The 23,312-nt window shown below is 38.5% G+C and overlaps 1 protein-coding gene across 2 annotated transcripts in view; it reads right to left on the reverse strand.

Moving 5' to 3' along the window:
• The window catches only part of LOC110202120 (ceramide synthase 4-like), a 28,080-nt gene extending 11,343 nt beyond the window's left edge, over positions 1 to 16,737 (reverse strand). For both annotated transcript variants that reach the window (XM_020978155.1, XM_020978152.1), the window contains exons 1-3: positions 16,653 to 16,737; positions 4,773 to 4,946; positions 606 to 723 (exon numbers count right to left, since the gene is read on the reverse strand). In XM_020978155.1, coding sequence (XP_020833814.1) covers positions 606 to 723; positions 4,773 to 4,945 — 291 coding nt within the window. In that variant the 5' untranslated portion in view covers position 4,946; positions 16,653 to 16,737. The remainder of the gene's footprint in view (positions 1 to 605; positions 724 to 4,772; positions 4,947 to 16,652) is intronic.
• Between the last annotated feature and the right edge of the window lie 6,575 nt (positions 16,738 to 23,312).

Genomic DNA, 23,312 nt, shown 5'->3' on the forward strand with positions numbered 1-23,312 from the left:
ATAACTTTGGAAAGGTGAGTTTCTGTTCAATGATGAGGTGGGAAACTGGATTGTAAGAAGCTTTAAAAAGCATGAGAGGAGAGGAGGGGGTGTCTATTGCAGATGGCCTTCTCAAGGAATTAAGCCACAAATGGTAGAAGAGATATGGGATGTTAGTTATTGGGGCTAGAAAGATCAAGTGAGGGTTTTTTGAAGATGGGGGAGACATAGGCACATGTGTAGACAGTAGAGGAGGAGCCAATAGACAAGAATAAATGGAAGATAAATGTAAGTGTAAGGATGATAGAGGGTAATCTGTTAGAAGTGACAGGATAAAATGGGACTGCTTTTGCAGGTAGAGGGACTAGTGAGTAAGGAGTAAGGCCACCTCTTCATGTAAGACAGGGATATAGAAGAAGATAGTGGCAGAAGTCACCTGAGTGATAGGGAACAAGGAAGACAGAAGACAGAGGCTATGTTTGAGGCAGTCCTGGATATACAGTCCCTCCAACCTCCCCTACTTCCTATTCAATGACCATTGAACATCATGAATTGCCCTACGGAAAGGCATTGAGGCTTACCACTCTCAGGATCCTTAACATTACCCAAACTTGAGGCCTGCTCACCTCTTTGGGATTCTGACTTTGTGTCCAGAAAAAGGACTCCAAGATGGGATTGGGGGCAGCCTTGACTCTGAGTTTGTCACGCACACCCATGGCCCTGCTCAAGGACAACCCAATGGTCCTGTAAGAGGAGACAAGAGGAAGTGAGTACCCAGGAACCTCTTTCTTTCCATTTCTGGCCTTTTGGGAACTCTTTCTCTGCCACATTCTACCCACCAACTGGCCTGCAACAGCTAAATTAATACAGTCTGAAGTAGATGGAGAGTAGGAGTAGGTGGATTATGAAGAGGTTCTAGGAGGGAGCAAAGAGAATCAGGATGGTCTTTGAGAGATCTCATCCTAGGTATTATGCACGGGAAAAGAAAACAACACCTGAGGCATTAAGAAAAGGGAACTCTGGGCTATTATGAAGAGAGCAGGAATAGACCTGCAAATGAATTAGAAGGTGTCCCTGAAATTCTGTGCCAAAGTCTAATTGCAAATATTCTTCTTATTGCAAATATTCTTCTTATTTCAAATGCAATAAGCATTTATTAATCACCTGCTGTATACAAAGCTAGTGGACCACTAGATGGTGCAGTAAATAGAATACTGGGCTTAAAATCGGGAAGACTCAACCTCATGAGTTCAAATTTGACCTCAGATATTTACTAGCTATGTGATCATTTAACTCTTAACAAGTCACTTAACCCTGTTTGCTTCATATCCTTATCTGTAAAATGATTTGGAGAAGGAAATGGCAAACCACTTCAGTATCTTCGCTAATAAAAAAAATAAAAAATAAAAAACCCCAAATGGGGTCATGAAGGCTTGGACACGACTGAAATGACTCAACAACAACAAAGTATGCAAAGACCTGTGCTTAGTGACAGACACAAGCTTTAAAGAAAATATTGTCTTGGGCCCCAAAGATTTTAAAGTCTCCGTAAATATCCATAATATCACACAGTAATACAGTACAAATACAGCAGAGCAGTAAAAAAGTAATGACACTTCCCAAGGGGAAAAGATCACTATCAACAGTTGGGCTGGAAGTGGCAGGAGGGGAATCTTCTACAGCATTGAGGTAGGGATTTAAAGGTTGGGTACAATTTGACAGGTGGAGGAGGAATGAAGGGCGAAGGGTATGTCCGTGAGAGAGGACATGGAGGTGGGACTGCACACGGGTAGCTGGAGGCAGGATTATATCCAGTTTTGTTGGAATGCAGACCTTAAAGAGAGGAGTAGTGCAATAAGGCTTTCCTTCCTTTCTTATAGCCCAGTTATACACCACTGCATTCATATAATACGATCTCATGTAATTACTATGAGGAAAAAACCTCACAAACCTACTTTGCATGGCTGGCATGGGAAAGAGTACTGGCACTGAGGTCTGGGCATCTAGGGTGAAATACCAGCTCTGATCCTCACTGCCTGTGGAACCTTGGGGAAATGACTTCATTCTTCTGCGTCTCACTTTCCTCATCCATAATACTCCATGACTGGACTAAGAAAAATGCTTATTGGGGTCAGGGAAAGCCTATAGGAATAGACTATGATTAAATTAGTGTAAATATAAGAGGAGGAAGGCTCAATTCCCAATCCATCTCACTTGATAAAGTGATAGATTGTAGTCACACATGGCAAGGTTTTCATATGTAAATAAGATTTGTCTATGCCTTGAATTCTTTGTCAGCTGTGAACATCTCTCTGATTGGGTCAGAGAAATAGCTCTATTGGCTAAGCAAGCAGGGTAGCCATACTTCTGGGGGCTTTAAATGGGAAGAAGGAAAGAAGGAGAGGAAGGAGAGAGAGAGAGAGAGAAGAGAGAGAGAGAGAGAGAGAGAGAGAGAGAGAAGCATTTATTAAGTATTTGCTATGTGCCAGGCACTGTGCTAAGTGCTTTACAAATTTACAAAGGACAATATTATTTAATCCTCACAACAACCCTAGGGGATAGGTAGGTGCTATTATTCCCATTTTACATCTGAGGAAACTGTCAGAGGTTAATGATTTACCTAGGGTCACATAGTTTTTAAGTGTCTAGGATGGATTTGAACTCAGGTCTTCCTGACTCCAGGCCCAGTGCTCTATCCACTCAGCCATCTAGCTTGCACATAAAATCACAAATTTTGTCAAAAAGCAAAAGAGAAAAAATTGCACAGATATATAGTGCTGTGAGGTAGACATTAACATTTATACAAAAGAAATAACTGGAGAAAATTAAAACCTAAGAATTCTAACCTGAAGTGGGAGAAACAATCTTTGCATCAAAGATATTTCAAATACCTGTGATAAAATTCTAATATGCAAGCTATCGATCACAAATATATGAGAACCATACACCAAAGAAAAGTAATCATAGCATATGACCAAATAGTTTTCAAAAGGGCTGCTAACTCCTAAGAACCATAGGAAAGGTTGGTCCAAATTGTGGGGGGAGGGGATGAGAGGGAGGGAGATTTAAATAAAAGCAATTCCAACTTTTAACTTAATACCTAGAAAATAGACTCAGATGAAAAATTATGAAAATAGTCAGTGTTGGATAGGTTGTGGAAGGCATTCTTGATGGAAATGTGAATTTGTTCAACCATTCTGGAAAAGTATGTGTGTGTGTGTGTGTGTGTGTGTGTGTGTGTGTGTGTGTGTGTCTGTGTGTGTGTGTCTGTATAAATTATCATTTGTTCATATCCTTCATCTCAGACATCACATTGCTGGGCATATGCCTCAAGGAAGTCAAAGGCAGAAAGGTCTGTGTAATAAAATACTCATGTGTAATAAAATATTCGGTATAACACTTCATGGTAGCAAAAAAAAACCAAACAAACAAACCTGAAAACATAGTGAGTTGTCCACAAATGTGGCAAAACTTCACTTTGTAGTATATATGGACTTAATGGAATATTAACAAGTCATAAAGAATTCAAAGAAATATGGGAAATATGTATGAGTTGATGTGACATGTAGTAAGCAGAATCAGGAGAACAATACTCTAATAACTGGAAAATAACAATAAAACAAACCCAAATTCTATGCAATCATGATGCTCAGTCCTGACCCTGGAAAAGAAATGGGGAAATTTGCCTGTCCTATTTTATTTGGAGAAGTGAGGGACTCTGACTACAAAATGTTTCATATTCTGTCAAACATGGTGGCTACAGTGGTTGGTTTGGCTTCAAGGGCTCAAGTGATTTTCTTTTCTGTTCTTCTTTGAAAGATTAAATTAAATTGTTTTCAATGAACAACAATCTCTCTTTTTCTCCCTTCTCCATAACTCTCTCCCTACCATTGGGAGAAAAAAAAACCCCAGTGTAGCGTATTTGCAGAATGACGCAAAACAAAGAGCCACATTGACCACATCCAAAGCAATCTGTCTCAATCTGCACTCTGAGTTCATCATATCTGACAGGAGGTCAGAGAAGGTTACAAGGTTTGCTATTTCATTCATTGTTAAGTCTTTCAAAGTTGTTTGTCTTTACAATGTTATTGTTATCATATAAATTGATTACCTGGTGCTGCTCACTTCACTCTTCATCAGTTAAGGGATTTTCCTCAAGTATAAGATTGATCATGTCAACCTACTACTGAAAAAAAGTCCTATGGTTTCTAAATGACTCTAAGATCAAATATAAAATCCTCTGTTTATCTTTTAAAGTCCTCCATAATCTGACCCTTTCTTAACTTTACAGCATTCTTACATTTTACTACCGTACTCATATCCCAGCAAACTTTGAGGTCTTGTTCCTCACAGAGCTCTCCACCTCTTACAACTTTTCATTGGCTATCCATCTATACCTGGAGTGCTCTCCCACCTCACTTTAATCTGACTTCCCTGGCCTTCATCAAGAGTTAGTTTAAATCCAACTGTCTACAGGAGGCCTTTCCTAGTCTCCATAGTGTCAGAGCCTTCCCCTTATCTCAAATCTACTCTGTATATTCCCCATTGGAATGTGGGCCCTTAAGGGCAAAGAGCATGTACTCTTTTTTATTTTTCTTATCAGTGCTAAGCATAGTTCCTGTTACATATTAAGTGCTTAATAAATGCTTGTTGACCAACTGACAGGAGATGGTTGGAGAGAGGGAAAGGGTTTGTCCAGAAATGACAGTAATTTTATTAAAACAGAAAGTATTAATAAAATGATGATTTAAAAAAAATAGAAGGGAAGGGAGGGAAGCTCACGGTTCACTCACCTTTCAAAGCAATATCTGACAAGGACTAAGACAAAGGTCAGGGGAAGGGCAATCCATAGGTCCTTAGAGTGAGGGTAGGTAACACCATCTGAATCTTCCAAGTCAGTCCAGGAGAACCCAGGGGGAATCCAGTACTCTGCCTTCCAAAACCAATTGTACAGGCTGGCCAGCATACTGTAAGCAAAAGACTAAGGGTTTTACTAGAAATGTCCTGAAAAGGTGATGACAATGTCAGGGAAGAAAAGTGTGTTCTGGTTAATCAAAGACTCTGGTTAACTGAGAATCAATGTACATGGGTGGCTGATTTTAGAAACAAAATAACTACATATACAGAATAAAAGTCATAACTACAAGGAAACTTCAAAGAGTTCAACCCTTTCATTTTACATAAGGAGTTTACATAACAGGAAACGGAGTGGTGAAATAACTTGCCCAATGTCATATAATGAGTCAATGGCATGGTTGGGTTTGAACCCAGATTACCTGATTGTCCAGTCCAGACTGATTTTTATTATACCTGCTGGCCTCAGGTCACAAAGAAGGCACTGACTGAGTGATGTTCTTCTAACATACCAGATAAATGACCTAAATCTTCCTAGGCATAAGACACCTACTTTTCTCAGACCTGGTCTAGCATCTATTTTACCTAGCTGGGTTCTGTCCAAAGCTGTGGGGTGTGGGGGGAAATCAATTCCCAATGAGAGAGAATAGACTCTAGAACCACAGTGGTGAGAGGGCACTTAGAGAAGAGAATGTCAGAACTAGGAGGACCTTAGAACAGAGAATGTGACAGCTTGGAGTGACCTCAGAATGCAGTATGTCAGAATTGGGAAGACCTTAGAATATGAAATGAGGAGGCAGAGCACAGCATATTGCCAAACAGACGTAGGAAATGCACCATGCCAAATTCTGATGGGAAAATACAAAAAAAAAAACCATCATAGTGAGTCACTTTTCCAGCCCAGGTTGTCAGATGAAAACAGACAGAGAGATCTATGAGCACTGCAGACAGGGTCAGGTCTGGGGAGTCAGTTTGGAGCACAGTAATTCAGAAAACAGCTATGCAATCAATCAAGAAGAGATCTCAGATCCATTCCAAGGCACTGCATGATGTAAGAATAACTACCAGTGAGAAGCTTTGTCACCTGCTAAAGAGTTCCAGGTAACAGATCCAGGGTAGAGGAGACAAGGACCTGTACCTAGGGGTGTCATTCAAGATAAGAGTGGTCACAGGCTTTGGGCTGTGTACTCAACAAGGAGGAAGTTCAGAAGGAAGCAGGAGCTTGGACTCCAGGAGCAGAGCAGAGTCTCAGTTGCAGCTTCTAGCCAATCTGAAGCCTGAAGAGGAATAACAAGGACAGAAATCCCAGAATAAATTGTAGCCTGAACTTCTGCCACTCTAAACCAGTAGACTTTCCTAGTTGCTGATAGTGGCAGAATCCTACAGCAATCTGCTACTGTGCAGACCCAAACCTAGGCCAGGGAATTACAGAGATCAGACTAGGGGCAACTACCAGCGATCAGACTTTGCCCCAGATAAACCACTTCGGAAGTATTTACAACTTGCAGGCCCCTAGCCTGAGCTGTCCTTGAAAATACTTAATACTCCCAAGAAATCAGGAGCAGGACTAGACTAGACATTCTTCCGGAAGTACCCAGAACCTGGTCCTGACATAAAGTTTGAAGTCAGGAAACAGACTGAAAAAATGAGAGAAAAAAAAAAGAATCCCACCATTAAAAAGCCATTATGGTGACAGGACACTCAAGACATAAACTTAGAAGAAGAGAATGACTCTAAAACATTTATCAACAAAGTCATGAAAAGAAAAACGCAGCTTGGGCACAAAAACAACTAGAATTCCTGGAAGATATGAAGCAAGAGTTGCAAAGAGAATTAAAGAAAGCTTTTATAAATGAAATGAGAATTCTAGAGGAAAAAACTGAAAAAGAAATGAGAAATTTTGAAAGAGAACTAAGAGCTTGATACAAGAAGTATAAAAACTTGCCCAAGCAATAAACTCTCTGAAAATTAGAATGGAACAAAAATAGAAGCCAATGACTTCATAACACAATGAGAAATAATATAAATAAGTAAAAAGACTGAAAAAAAAGTAGAAAAGATGAGGCAACCTATAGGAAAACAACTGATCTGGAAAACAGATGAAAGAGGAAAACTTCACATTTGAAAAGTTAAAAAATTTTAAATATTTAAAATTTGAAAAATTTGGACTACCTTAAGGCCGTGATTTTTTAAAATGAGCTTAGGCTTCATAAAGAAAACTACCCAGATGTCTTAGAACTGGGGGGCAAAGTAGAAATTGAACTAATTCAGCAGTCATCTCCTGGGAAAAAAAGAAGAAAACTCACAAAAAAAAATCACTATAGGCAAATTTCAGAGCTTCTAGGTCAAAGAAAAGATACTTCAAGTAGTCAAAAAGAAAGAATTCAAATACAAAGTAGCCACAGCCAGGATCACACATGATTAGCAGCTACAATTGAAAAGGAGCAGAGAACTTGGAATAAAATATCAAAGAAAGCAAAAGATATAAGCTTACAGCCAAGAATAACTTATCCAGAAAACTGAATAATTGTATGGGGGGAAATGGACCTTTAATGAAACAGTATGTGTCCAAACATTTCTAATGAAAAGGTCAGAGCTACATAGAAATTTTTAAGTACAAATATGAGAGTTAAGAGAAATTCAAAAAGGTAAACACATATGAGCAATGATAAAGAACTAAAGAAGGAAAAACTGCTTACATTCTAATGTAGTTAGATGGTACATGTATCTCATTTAAATTTTATCATCACCAGGGATTATAGAAGTATTCTAATTAGACAAAAGGCTTGAGGGTGGTTCTGTTATGTCTTAGTGATATTGAAAGAAGAATGGAAAGGGAGGAGAAGAGAAATCCACTGGAAAGAGGGAAAGGAAAGGAAAGTTAGAGGAAATTATCTGACAAAATCAGGGTATACAAGTAGAAGTCTCTATGAACAAGGAGGAAGATGTGTGGGTAGTGGGTGACACTTGATCCTCAGTTTCACTTAACTGGTCAGAGGAAGGAAGAATTTGCACACACAGAGTTGTGTACAGAAATACATTTCTCAACAGAGATATAGGAGAGAAAGGGAAGAAAGGAGAGTGGAAAATTAGAGGAGGGTAGATTAATGGAGGGATCAGTCCTAAGCAAATCAAACACCAGCTAAGGATGTACAAAAATATAGATCTTTTCGAGGTGGTGAAGAATTTGAGTCTAACTGAATGCACACCAATTCAGGAATAGCTGAATCAATTGGGTTTGTGCTGTAGGGATGTAACATAGTGTTGCTGTGCTGTAAGAAATGATGGAGGGGATGGTTTCAGAAAATTCAGAGAAGACCTCGCAAATAGAACCAGGAGAACAATTTGTGCAGTGACAACAACATTGTAAAAACAAACAGCTTTGAAAGACTTAGGAACCCTAATGGTTATTAATGATCAACCAATATTCCACAGGACAAATGATGACACATGCTACCTTCCTCCTCATAGAGAGGTGAAAGATATGGAGTGTAAAATGATACACACATACAACCACACACAAGAATACACACACGTATTTACATAAATATATATATATATATGTATGTATGCATGTGTGTGTGTATGTACATACATATTTATGTGTTGTTTTTTGCTTTTAGACATTGCCAATGTGGACATTTGATTTGGCTATATGTTTGTAATAGTGATTTTGGTTTTTATTCATTTGCAGTGAGGGAGTGGATAGAAGGGAGACAGAGGATAGATTTTTGCTGATTAGAGCAGTAAAATTCAATTTTAAAAACCCATGAAATAAAAGAGCTAGGAGGGTGCTCAGAACAGAATGTCAGAGCTAGGAGGGTTCTCGGCCATAAAATAAGAGACACTGGAGTAATCAACTACCTCTAGCAGACAAGGAACTCCACATCCCTGGAAATGTTTACTCAGAGGTTTGATGACTCGCTGCACAGATGTAGAAGGAGTTTCTTGCTTTAGGTCAGGATTGAATTAGACATTGTCTTAAGGCCCTCCTAGTTTTGTCCTCGACTTCTTTTTAGGGCATCCCAGATATCCCCTACTCTTTGCCCAGTGACCTCTCCTTATTATTCTAAAGGCCTACTCCTAAAGAGTGGCTGGGAGCTGAGCCTAGTGTTCTCACCTTCCTGGGACCATGATTGTCCTAAAGGTTCCCCATTCCCCTTCAAAGACCATTTTCTCAAATGACAGGGAGTGATACAACCAGGAAAGGCATCTGGGGTTTTCCACTGGAAGGGAGGTCATCTATCTTCCATAGAAATACCCTGATTTACCTTACCTGGGATAAATGCCTCCACTCTCCACTCTGAGCATGAGCGCAGATTCAAATAGAATGTAAGCTGCTTGAGGGAAGGAATCATTTCTTTGTAATGGGCCTTTGGGCATGACCCAGTCATAAGAGATTCAAGAGATTTGGAAGGACGTCTGGTCAAGCAGGGCACCCATGTCTCATATACCTACTCTAGCAAAAAACCCTGAAATTCGCACCAGAACAAATAATGAACAATAAATCCAATCAAACTACAATAAATGCCTTCTTTTATCCCAGTACTGCATAAAAAGTCTGCTAAAAGCCCACAGAAGCAGAACAAAGGAATGCCAGTGAAGTCAGTGATGGAATAGGCAAATAAGGAGGCAGCCCCCCTTTTTCTATTTCCTGTGAGCTTTTGACTGACTTTTTGTGCAGTACTAAGACGAAAGAGAGTACGTATTGTAGTTGAATGAAAACCTAGAGGGCATGGTTATCAACTGTTCAAATGACACAAAACTGGGGGGGATAGATAAAATAGTAGATAATAGTTAAGATAGAAAAAGATCTTCCACTGGGGAAATGGGCTATGTTTAATAAGATGAAATTCTAAAGGGAGAGTATTATACTTGAATTAAAAAAAAATCAACTTTACATTTATAGTATGGGGAAAACATGGTTAGATAACAGTTATGCACTACAGTGGACAGAGTATTGGACCTGGAGTCAGGAAGACCTAAATTCAAATCTGTCCTAACTTTACTAGCTGTGTGGTCCTGAGCAAGTCATTTAGCCTCCATCTGTCTCAGTTTCCTCAACTGCAAAATGGGGATAATAATAGCATCTACCTTTCAGGGTTGTTGTGAGGATCAAATGAGATAATATTTGTAAAGTATTTACATAGTAGGTGCTTATTAATAAATGTTTGTTCCTGGACTTTTAAGTCAGCAGGAATAAACATTTATTAATAAGCACCTACTATGTAGATACTTTACAACATCTGGGGTTTGGGGCACCACAGTTTGAGAAGGATTTGGATAAGCTGTAATGTCCAGATGAGAGCAGCCAGGATTCAAGGACTGTATGAGAATCAGTGGAAGGAAGTGGGCATATTTAGTGTAAAGAAGACTCAGGAGTGAAGGAGGAGCTGGGGAAGTTGTGATAACCTCCTAATATTTGAAGTATTGTCAAATGGAAAAGTGTGTTCTGTCTGTCCTAAGAGAGCAGAACCAGATAGAGTGAGTGAAAATTGCAAAGAGGCCAGTGGGGTGCTTGGGTTGGGTGGGGGAACTTCTTTATAATGAGACCTGTTCCAGAGTGAATGTCTTGGGAAATGGTGGTTCTCCCTATTGGGAGCCTCCAAACAAAGGCTAGGTGACCATTTCTTGGTGGTATTATACTGGGGCTTCCTTTCAAGTATATGTTGCTCCTTCCAACTTTGATATTCTATGATTCCATGTCATTGTCTCCTAGGTCTTATTCTGTAAAATGAGTAGGTTAGAATGATGATCCCAGAGAATATTTGACTCGGAGGTACGGACTACTTAAGCAAAACAAGCAGACGCTACAATCTTTGCTTACAATCCTGGTTCCAGAGAGAGGGTTCAATTGCTAGTGGGGTAGGGTGAGGAGAGGTGTCTGGTAATGACTGAAAGGAAAAGAAAAGGAAATGAGGGAGGTAGAATAAGCAATCTAATGTCTTTTCTTCAACCTCTTTAAAAAAAAAAACCAATAACAGAATAAAAGAAATGAATGTGTTGGACTAGACTATCTAATCCTCTGATTTTCCCAGCCTAAGCACTCTTTCATGAATGCTGAAATCCACTATCCTAATGTCTAGGGCTAAAGTCAAACCAGGACCAGATTTCTCCTCCTTGTGAGATGAGATGAGATGAGATGAGATGAGATGAGATGAGATGAGATGAGATGAGATGAGATGAGATGAGATGAGATGAGATGAGATGAGATGGTTCTTTCTGGTCTCCCCAGCCCACTCCCCCCTCCAACCCATCCCCCTACTAAGTTCCTCCTTGTTGACAAAAATGACATCTCTAGCTATACTTCTGCTCCTCACCTCTCCATCTGGTGTCAATGAGAAGCCAGAAAGGCAGAGGCTGACACAACATTGGCAACCTTTTTAGGACACATTAGGTGGTATCTTTCCCATCCTGACTTTCCACAAACTCTAAGACCAGTTGGTTCCCTGCCTTTCCAGGGTCTCCCTGTAAGCTCCTCCCAGCTGACCCATGGGAAGAATTGTTACCTGGATTCATTTTTGGCCAGTGAAGTGAAGAAGAGAGGGAGAGAGTAAAGGAGGAAGACAGGCAAGAGATTTGTCCCTTTTGCACTTCCATTAAAAAGTAGCACTGCTTCTACTTTCATAACCTTAAAATTTCAATACTATTTCAGTTTTTTGATGTTTTGAAAAAGAAATATGATGGCCCCAAGTCCTGACTGGTATAATTTAATGGTCATGCATTCGATAGGGATTTGGCAAGATGTTTGCCCTTAAAGTGATAGGGGATATTTTTATTCTTTAGCAAGAGATAGTGTATGGGGGAGGATAAGGGGCCTAGCCCACCCCTCCCTGGTCTCCACAATGGGTACAAAATCAAAATTATGCTCTAGACTAGTGAGAATAACCATTGAGACTGCACTCCACAGCTCCATAGCTACCTCCCTTATGGAATCTCAAAGTCATGAAGTGATATAGATACAGCTCAGAAGAAGAATGTGACTTCCTTGAGATCATTCAGCTGGTGTACGCTCTGACAAGTCCCAGATCACTGGGGGCACTCTGGGAAGATGGCAGAGTAGGTCAGAAATTTACAGGCTCTCCAGATTTTCTCCACAAACAGACAGAAAAATTGCCATGAAATGAAAGTAGAGCAACAAAAATAAAAAGGTAAGGTATGTATCCTCCTATGACAACTTGAGAGGACCTCAGAAAAAACAAGGGGCTGAGGTCTGGCCTAAGTGAAGTGTAAACCCTCCAGGCTGACTTCACATAATCAACAAACAACAGAGCTAAGGGCAGCTCAATAAGCAGACTAGGCCTCAAGAAATTTCATCTCATAGAAGAAGAAATTCCATTTAAAGTTACTGTAGACATTATAAAATATTTAGGAATCTACCTACCAAAACAGATCCAGGAACTCTATGAACACAATCACAAAACACCTTTCACACAAATAAAGTCAGATCTAAATAATTGGAAAAACATCAGTTGCTCATAGGTAGGCCAAGCTAATATAACAAAAGTGACAATTCTACCTAAGCTAATTTACTTATTCAGTATCATACCAATCAAACTACCAATTATTTTATACAGTTAGAAAAAAATAATAACAAGATTCATTTGGAATAACAAAAGTTCCAGAATGTCAAGGGAACTAATGAAAAGAAATGCAAGGGAAGGTGGCCGAGCCATTCCAGATCTTAAATTGTATTTAAAGCAGCAATCATCAAAACTGCTTGGTACCGGCTAAGAAATAGAGTGGTGGATCAGTGAAATAGACTAAGTATGCAAGACATAGTAGTCAATGAATATAGTAATCTATTATTTGCTAAATTCAAAGACCCCAGCTTTAGGGATAAGTTGACAAAAACTGCTGGGAAAACTGGAAAAGAGTATGATAGAAACTAGGCATAGACCAAAATCTCACACCATATATCAAAATAAAGTCAAAATGGGTTCATGATTTGGATATAAAGGCTGATACTATAAGCAAACTGGGAGAGCAAGGAATAGTTTATCTATCAGATTTATGGAGAACAGACTAATTCATGACCAAAAATCATGACCAAATTCAAGATAAAGAACATTACAAAATGCAAAATGGATAACTTTGATTACATTAAATTGTAAAGTTTTTGCACAAACAAAGCCAATGCAATCAAGATTAGAAGGAAAGTAGAAAACTGGGAAAGAATTTTTACAACCAGTCTCTCTGATAAGGACCTCATTTCTAAAATATGTAGAGAATTAAGTTAAATTTATAAGAATACAAGTCATTCCCCAATTGATAAATGGTCAAAGGATATGAACAGGCAGTTCTCAGATAAAGAAATTAAAACCATCTATAGTCATATGAAAAAATGCTCTAAATCACTATTGATTAGAGAAATGCAAATCAAAACAACTCTGAGGTACCACATCACACCTATCAGATTGGCCAACATGACAAAATAGGAAAATGATAAATGTTGGAGAAGATGTGGGAAAATGTATTGTTGGTGGAGTTGTGAACTAATTCAACCATTTTGGAGAGCAATTGGGAACTATGCGCAAAGGGCTATAAAAATACGCATACCCTTTGACCCAGCAATAGTACTTCTTGGGCTGTATCCCAAAGAGATCATAAAAATGGGAAAAGGACCCACATGTACAAAAATATTCATAGCAGCTCTTTTTGTGGTGGCAAAGAATTGGAAATTGAGAGGATACCCATCAATTGGGTAATGGCGGAACAAATTGTGGAATTTGAATGTAATGGAATACTATTGTGCTATAAGAAATGATGAGCAGGCAGACTTCAGAAAAACTTGGAAAGACTTGTATGGTCTGATGCTGAGTGAAGTGAACAGAACCAGGAGAATGTTGTACACAGTAACAGCCATGTTGTGCAATGACTAATATTGATAGCCTTAACTCTTCTCAGCAATGCAAGGATTTAAGATATCTCCAAAGGCCTCATGATGGAAAATGCTATCCACATCCAAAGAAAGAACTATGGAGTTTGAATGCAGATCGAAACATATTATTTGCTATTTTTTTTTCTTCTGTTGTGTTTAGTTTCCTCTTTCTGGTGGTTCCTCCTTTTGGTTATAATTCTTCCTTACAACATCACTAATGTGAAAATATATTTAATAAGAATGTTTATTTATAGCCTATATCACACTGAGTGCTGTCTTGAGGGGAGACGTGGGGAGGAAGGAGGAGAAAAATTTAATACTCAAAAGCCTATGGAAGTGATTGTTGATAAAGCAAAATAAATTAATACAAAAAGAAATTTCATCTCAAAGTTAATTTCACTCATGGCCTCAAGAACTTTCACCTCACAAACTTTCACCTCACAGCCTCAAGAACTTTCACCTCACACTTTCAAAAACTTTCACCTTGCTGACTTTTACCTTGCAAACTTTCATTTAAGGAACAGCAGATAGCTGAGTGGAGAAAGTTTGAAAGAACCCTTGCTTTTTCTGGAAGCCAGGCATAGAAGTGCTGACCAGAAATGATCTGGGCTGTGGTTGTGGCTGTGGGCAAGGAGGAGTGTCACAAGCCCAGTGAGTGAAGGTACAACAAGGAGCAAGAACATTTTAGGGACAGCATGGCTGGAGGATTTAACTTCGGCTTGGGAGAGGAGAGGAGTGCCTCAGGTTGAGCCCCCAAACAGAATTCAGGACAACATTATCCACAAATCAGAATGAAAACTCAATTATAATAATGGGTTGCTATAAATAAAATAGAACAAAATAAAAATAAAAATGAGTTAGCAAAGGAAAAAGAATCCAACCATAGATAACTACTTTGGTGTAAAAGATCTGGGTTTATATTTGGAAGAACATAGCAAGGTTTAAAAAAAAAAGCCATTCCTACCCAAAAGAGTAACATCAAATGGTTACAAGCCCAAAAAGGGTTCTTGGAAAAACTTGAAAATGAATTCAAAAATTAAATAATGGAGATAGAGAAAAAATAGGAAAAATACACACAATCCAAGATAATTATGAAAAAGAAGTTAACCAATTTGAAAAAGAGATACAAAATGTTAAGAAAGAAAATAACTCCTTGAAAACTAGAATTAGGCAGAAGAAAATTATAAATTACATTATAAGACACTAACAAATAATAAAACCAGGAAAAATAGAAGAGAATCTGAAACATCTCATTAGAAAAACAACTGATCTGGAGAAGAGATTGAGGAGATACGATATAAGTCTACCTGAAAGTTATGATCAAAAAATTATCTGGATACAATATTACAAGAAGTTGTTAAGGAAAGTTGCCCTGAAGTTCTAGAACAAGAAAGGAAAGTAGAAGTAGGAAAAAAAGTTTACCGTTCACAACATGAAGGAGATCCCAGGATGAAAACTTATAGGAATATCATAGCCAAGCTTCAAAACTCTCAGGTTATGAAGAAAATTTTGCAAGCAACAAGAAAAAAAAATTTAATACTGAGGAAATACAGTAAGGATTTCACAAGACCTAGCAACTTCTACTTTAAAATACCTTAAGTCTTGGAACATTATATTGTGAAGAGCAAAAGGGTCAGGGTTGCATCCAATAATAACATACCCAGCAAAGTTGAGTGTAATCCTGATTGAAAAAAAAATGGATATTTGAAGAATTGAAAGACTTCAGGTATTTGTAACAAAGAGATTAGAACTCAAAGGAAAATTTGATATAAAAGGTCCAGAAAAAATATAAGGCAAACATTAAAGATTATTTGTGTGCAATGATAGTCACCTCTAGAAGAGGGTAGGGGGAAGAGGGAAGAAAAAAGGAAAAAAGGAAACTAACATAATTACTTTGCTGTATATTTGGAGGGAACAGCAAGTTGTACATGGTAGATTCACAATTTCTTGTAGAATCATCTTTTTTATTGTATTATGTTGTGGAAATGCTTGCTTTATTCCATAAATTAAAAATAACATTAAAAAAAATTAGTCCCAGGTCTCCCTGTTCCAAGTACCAAGTTCCTTCTTACCACCCCAACTCTGCTTCTCAGGCTCATTGGAAAACCACATTCACCCTGCCCTCAAGGGTGCACCATTGGTCAGCTCTCTCTTGCTCTCTCTCGCGCTCTCTCTCTCTCTCTCTCTCTCTCTCTCTCTCTCTCTCTCTCTCTCTCTCTCTCTCTCTCTCTCTCTCTCTCTCTCTCTCTCTCTCTCTCTCTCTCTCTCTCTCCCACATCTCTATCAAAGACAAGAGGAAGGGAGGGGACAAGGGAAGAGGAGACTGGAGTTATACATACCTTCTTTAGCTACAGAGGTGGAAGAGGGGAAGGTAGTAGGGGCAGGGCTAAGATCTACAGGTCCTAGAAACCTATACCTGCAACTAACTATGGGAAATCTCCCTAGCTTAGAAAATAACACTTCCCCAAGAAGATAGGTGATGTTCAAACCCTGGTTCCTGGCTGGCTACCTGGGCAATCATGAACAAGTCACTCCCTTTTCCAGGTGTCACACAAGGGTGACACAGAAGAGGTTGGGAGATGTGATACTGGTGTGTTTGCATGTGTTGTGTTGTGTGTGTATGGTTATGTGTATGAAGGATTCAGAAGTCATAAAAATAAGACAAAGAATAAGAAACTTGCAGGGCTGGGGAGAAGGGCAGTGTGTGTGTGTGTGTGTGTGTGTGTGTGTGTGTGTGTGTTAGAGGAGTGGGGAAAGCATGTGGCTGAGAGAACCAGAATCCTTCATTTCCAGCAGAAACTGAACAAGACCAAGCTGGTCACTTTTTTCTATCAGAGCTGAAGTCAGGATAAGGAAAATTGTGGTTAAGTATGCGCCCTGGAGTAGCCCCTTAAGGAAGGATCTTGAAACACTAAGGAAATGAGTGTGGGTTACTTACCTGCTGGAGCAATAAACACAGAGGGACAGACGTCAAGAAGTAGATCTTTTCTGTAGTCACTCTGCTCAGGTTATTTAAGTTTGGGAGTCTTTCCAGACCAAGCAGAAAGACACACCCTCCTGAAAAAAGTTGGTGACAGCAGATAGGTTAGATTAGATCTCCCTTTCTTTGTCACTCAGAAGTAGCTCCTGGCAATAAGGGAGGAAATGAAATGGGCTTTGGTAGAGAGCCAGTTCCCCGGGGGCTGTGGGAGGCAAAGGATCAGAGAAGAGAGAACTGAGAGCTTTGGATGGGCCACTGAGGTAAGAAGTACTGGGAAAAGGTCGGAGGAAGAGGTGAGGTAGTGAGGGTAATACAAAAGAAATATCGTCAGGTGATATAATGTAAGGCAAAGGAGCTTGGAATGCAGCCAAGGATCAATTACCCACAAAAATGAGCATCATTTTTCAAGGGAGGAGGTAGATATTCAATGAAATAGGAGACTTCCAAACTTTCCTGATAAAAAGACCAGAGCTCAACAAAAAATTTGATCTTCAAGTACAGGACTCAAGAAGGACTTAAAAAGGTAAATGGGACAGAAAGATACAATATGTTGTTAATAAAGGGGGAGGGCTGTTTAAACCCCTACAAGGGAATATGACACTTGCAACCCATGAGAACTGTATTGTTATTACACCTTGTTAAAGGAGTATACATACAGTGGATATTAGTTGGCTTTGATGTAATGATAAAAAAAAATCTAATCAAGTGGGTTAAATGGATCCAAATAAGTGGATCAATCTGATCTTAGAAAATGTACTGAGAAAGGAGGAGGCAGACAAGGGTAAATTACATTACAGGAAAAGACACAAAATCCTATTACAGCAGAGGGAAAGAAGGGGGGGAGCATTGTTTGAACCTTACTCTCATCAGATTTGGCTCAAGAAGGGCATAACATAATCAGTTAGGTATAGAAATCTAACTTGCCCTATAGGCAGTAGGAGGGAAAAGGGGAAAGAAAAGGGAGGGGGGAAAGAAGGGAGGGAAGAAGCAGTAAGGTAAAGGGGAAGAAAAGGGAAAGGGATAATAAAAGGGGGAGGGACTGAAGGAGGTGGTGGTCAAAAGCAAAACACTAGTGAAGGGGGAAAGGAAAAAGGAGAAAGAAAAGCATAAATGGGGGGAAAGGATGAGAAAAAGACACAGATAGTAATCATAACTGTGAATGTGAATGGGATGAACTCTCCCATAAAATGGAAACAGATTGCAGAATGGATTAAAAACCATAATCCTACAATATGTTGTTTACAGGAAACACATTTGAAAAAGAGTGACACATACAGGGTAAAGGTAAAAGGCTGGAGCAGAATATATTATGCGTCAGCTGAAGTGAAAAAAAGCAGGGGTAGCAATCCTGATCTCAGACAAAGCAAAAGCAAAAATAGATCTAATCAAAAGAGATAAGGAAGGAAACTACATCCTGCTAAAAGGCACCATAGACAATGAAGTAATATCATTACTAAACATATATGCACCAAATGGTATAGCATCCAAATTCTTAGAGGAGAAGTTCAGGGAGTTACAGGAAGAAATAGACAGCAAAACTATACTAGTGGGGGACCTGAACCTCCCCTCTGCACTAGATAAGTCTAACCACAAAATAAACAAGAAAGAAATTAAGGAGGTGAATAGAACATTAGAAAAGTTAGGTATGATAGACCTCTGGAGAAAACTGAATGGGATAGAAAGGAATATACTTTTTTCTCAGCAGTACATGGCACATACACAAATTGACCATGTACTAGGGGCATAAAACCTCACAATCCAATGCAGAAAGGCAGAAATATTAAATGCATCCTTTTCAGATCATGATGCAATAAAAATTATATGTAATAAAGGGCCATGGAAAGATAGACTAAAAAATAATTGGAAACTAAATAATCTAATCCTAAAAAATGATTGGGTCAAACAACAAATCATAGAAACAATCAATAATTTCATTCAAGAGAATGACAATAATGAGACAACATACCAAAACCTATGGGATGCAGCAAAGCAGTTCTTAGGGGAAGTTTTATATCTCTAAATGCTTACATAAATAAAATAGAAAAAGAGGAGATTAATGAATTGGGCATACAACTAAAAAAACTAGAAAAAGAACAAATTAAAAATCCTCAACTAAACACCAAATTAGAAATATTGAAAACCAAAGGAAAAATTAAAATTGAAATTAAGAAAACTATTGAACTAATAAATAAAACTAAGAGCTGGTTTTATGAAAAAACCAATAAAATAGATAAACCTTTGGTTAATTTAATTAAAAAAAAAAGAAGAAAACCAAATTACTAGTATCAAGAATGAAAAGGGAAGCTACCACCAAGGAAGAGGAAATTAAAACAATAATTAGGAATTATTTTGCCCAACTATATGCCAACAAATTTGACAATCTTAGTGAAATGGATACATATTTACAAAAATATAAATTGCCCAGATTAACCGAAGAGGAAGTAAAATACTTAAATAACCCCATCTCAGAAAAAGAAATTGAACAAGCCATTGATGAACTCCCTAGGAAAAAATCTCCAGGGCCAGATGGATTTACATGCGAATTCTATCAAACATTTAAAGAACAATTAATTCCAATACTATATAGACTATTTGGGAAAATAGGTGAAGAAGGAGTCTTACCAAATTCTTTTTATGATACAAATATGGTGTTGATACCTAAACCAGGAAGAGTCAAAATAGAGAAAGAAAATTATAGACCAATTTCTCTAATGAATATAGATGCAAAAATTTTAAACAAAATACTAGCAAATAGATTAGCAACTTATCACAAGAATAATACACTATGACCAGGTAGGATTTATACCAGGAATGCAGGGTTGGTTCAATATTAGGAAAACTATCAGCATCATTGAGCATATCAACACAAAACCAACAGAAACCACATGATCATCTCAATAGATGCAGAAAAAGCTTTTGATAAAATACAACACCCATTCCTATTAAAAACACTAGAAAGCATAGGTATAAATGGAGTCTTCCTTAAAATAATAAATAGCATATCTAAAACCTTCAGCAAGCATTATATGTAATGGGGACAGGCTAGAAGCATTTCCAATAAGATCGGGGGTGAAACAAGGATGTCCATTATCACCACTGTTATTCAATATTGTACTGGAAACCTTAGCTTTAGCAATAAGAGAAGAAAAAGAAATTGAAGGCATTAGAATAGGCAAAGAAGAAACAAAGCTATCACTCTTTGCAGATGACATGATGATATACTTAGAGAATCCTAGAGAATCAAGTAAAAAACTACTTGAAATAATAAACAACTTTAGCAAAGTTGCAGGCTATAAAATAAACCCACATAAATCATCAGCATTTCTATATATTACCAACAAAGCCCAACAGCAAGAGATAGAAAGAGAAATCCCATTTAAACTTACTGTAGACATTATAAAATATTTAGGAGTCTACCTCCGAAACAAACCCAGGAACTCTATGAACACAATTACAAAACACTTTTCACACAAATAAAATCAGATCTAAATAATTGGAAAAACATCAGTTGCTCATGGGTAGGCCAGCTAATATAATAAAAATGACAATCCTACCTAAGCTAATTTACTTATTCAGTGCCATACCAATCAAACTACCAAAAATTATTTTATAGAGTTAGAAAAAATAATAACAAGATTCATTTGGAAAAACAAAAGGTCCAGAATATCAAAGGAACTAATGAAAAGAAATGCAGGGGAAGGTGGCCTAGCAATTCCAGATCTTAAATTGTATTATAAAGCAGCAATCATCAAAACTGCTTGGTACTGGCTAAGAAATAGGGAGGTGGATCAGTGGAATAGGTTAAATATGCAAGACACAGTAGTCAATGACTATAGTAATCTATTATTTGATAAACCCAAAGACCCCAGCTTCTGGGATAAGAACCCACTCTTTGAAAAAAACTGCTGGGAAAACTGGAAAAGAGTATGGCAGAAACTAGGCATAGACCCAAATCTCACACCATATACCAAAATAAAGTCAAAATGGGTTCATGACTTAGATATAAAGGCTGATACCATAAGTAAACTGGGAGAACAAGGAATAGTTTACCTATCAGATCTATGGAGAACAGAAGAATTCATGACCAAACAGGAGATAGAGAACATTATGAAAAGCAAAATGGATAATTTTGATTACATTAAATTGAAAAGTTTTTGCACAAACAAAGCCAATGCAACTAAGATTAGAAGGAAGGTAGAAAATTGGGAAAGAATTTTTACAACCAGTCTCTCTGATAAAGGCCTCATTTCTAAAATATATAGAGAATTAAGACAAATTTATAAGAACACAAGCCATTCCCCAATTGATAAATGGTCAAAGGATATGAACAGACAGTTCTCAGATGAAGAAATTAAAGCCATCTATAGTCATATGAAAAAATGCTCTAAATCATTATTGATTAGAGAAATGCAAATCAAAACAACTCTGAGGTACCACATCACACCTATCAGATTGGCCAACATGACAAAACAGGAAAATGATAAATGTTGGAGAAGATGTGGGAAAATTGGAACACTAATACATTGTTGGTGGAGTTGTGAAATGATCCAACCATTTTGGAGAACAATTTGGAACTATGCCCAAAGGGCTACAAAAATGTGCATACCCTTTGATCCAGCAATAGCACTTCTAGGGCTATATCCCAAAGAGATCAAACAAATGGGAAAAGGACCCACATGTACAAAAATATTCATAGCAGCTCTTTTTGTGGTGGCAAAGAATTGGAAATTGAGAGGATGCCCATCAATTGGGGAATGGCTGAGCAAGTTGTGGTATATGAATGTAATGGAATACTATTGTGCTATAAGAAATGATGAACAGGCTGACTTCAGAAAAACCTGGAAAGACTTATATGGTCTGATGCTGAGTGAAGTGAGCAGAACCAAGAGGACTTTGTATACAATAACAGCCATGTTATGCAATGACTAAGATTGTTAAACTGAACCCTTCTCAGCATTACAGGATCTAAGACATCTCCAGAGGCCTCGGATGGAAAATGCTGTCCACATCCAAAGAAAGAACTATGGAAGTCAAATCGCTATCACTTATTTTTACCTTCTGCTGAGTTTTGTTTCATCTTTCTGATGGTTCCTCCTATTGGTTTTAATTTTTATTTACAACTTCATTAATGTGAAAATATGTTTGATGGGTATGTAAATGTATAGTTTATATCAGATTGTGTGCTGTCTTGGGGAGGGTGGGGGGTAGGAAAGGGAAGAAAAATTTTCAACTCAAAAGCATATGGAAGTGATTGTTGATAAGTCAAAATAAATAAAATTAAAAAAAAAAAGAAGTATCATCAGGACTCTGGTCAGAGGAAGGTCAGCATGGTTTGAGAGGGAGAGAATCTAGGAAAGGGGGTTGGAGTGGGGGGACTGATGGGCAGGGGCAAGGGTTAAGGAACAACTGAGGTATGGCTTTAAGCCAAGTGGAGCTAGGATTGAGGGGATTGGAGGGGACATTGAGAGGGAGGGCCTAGGTGGAGGCACAAGGGGCTAAGGTTGGAGAAGGAAGGAGGTGAAAGATAGGTTTTGGTTGGGGTTGTGGTGGAGCCCAAAATTCCTGCAGTGCAGTGCAGTGCTTTGGCCCTAATACCTCCAGGTTGGTCCTAGCTATAGCTCTCTTCCAGTCACTGAACAGAGCCAGACCTAAGTGTACCCACAGACTCTCAAAACATTCCCTTGGCTCTTCCTAAATGAAGAAGATCCTCTAGCCTTTCTTAGCCTCCCTAAAACTAGTTCACCTCCAAGCCCTTCACTCACACCCCCTTAATAAAGATTCACTGCTTCTCTATTCCATCTCCGTAATCACCCAGACATTCATCCCCACCCAAACATAGAACCCTATAGACACCCATCATCTCTGCACCCTCCAGACTTCTGACCCATTGAATCCCATATGCAAGGGCAACTTCCTTTCCCACCTGCTTCCAATTTGACACCCCCCCATGTTAACAGCTTCTATCCACTCACAGCCTCTTACTCCTATTCCCCATCTTCCCCCCACATACACTGATGCATTCTCAGTTTCAGCTGTTCCCCAGATAGGAGGCAGAGAACAACATATCACCCCCATCCCACCTAGACACAGGTACACTGATCCACTAACAATCTCCCACCCCCCAACAGATATAGAGGCCCCCACAAATGCACAGAGGTGCACATATATCCAGCCTGTTTGGATCAGGCCCCATCCTTTGAACTTTTCCTTTCTCTCTTTTAATTTTTGATCAAACTGTGGAGTATCTGAAGCTTACAGCTACCACCTGCCTTCTTGGTCACAAACCAAGGACAGAAAGACTGCTTCTACTCTGCTATTCACCTATCTTATCTTGTTCTTGGTGGTTCTTTTTCTTCCCTGTTCCAAACTCCCTAATTTCTGCAGAAATCACCCTTCCTATCTCCTCAACTCCTCTCTCTGTCTCACCTCTTGTATCTAATCAATTGCCAAATCTTGCAATTTTTATATTCCTATCTCTCCCATCCAGTCCTTTCTGAGCATTCATTAGTACCAGTCTAGTTCAGCCTTTTATCACCTTTCACCTGCTTGGGGTTTCTCTGCCTCAAGTCTTTCCACATTCCAACCATCCTACATAAAATTGCCAAAGTAATTTTCCTT

This window comes from Phascolarctos cinereus, unplaced genomic scaffold, assembly GCF_003287225.1.
Source record: "Phascolarctos cinereus isolate Bilbo 61053 unplaced genomic scaffold, phaCin_HiC Scaffold_4;HRSCAF=312, whole genome shotgun sequence".
NCBI lineage: Eukaryota > Metazoa > Chordata > Mammalia > Diprotodontia > Phascolarctidae > Phascolarctos > Phascolarctos cinereus.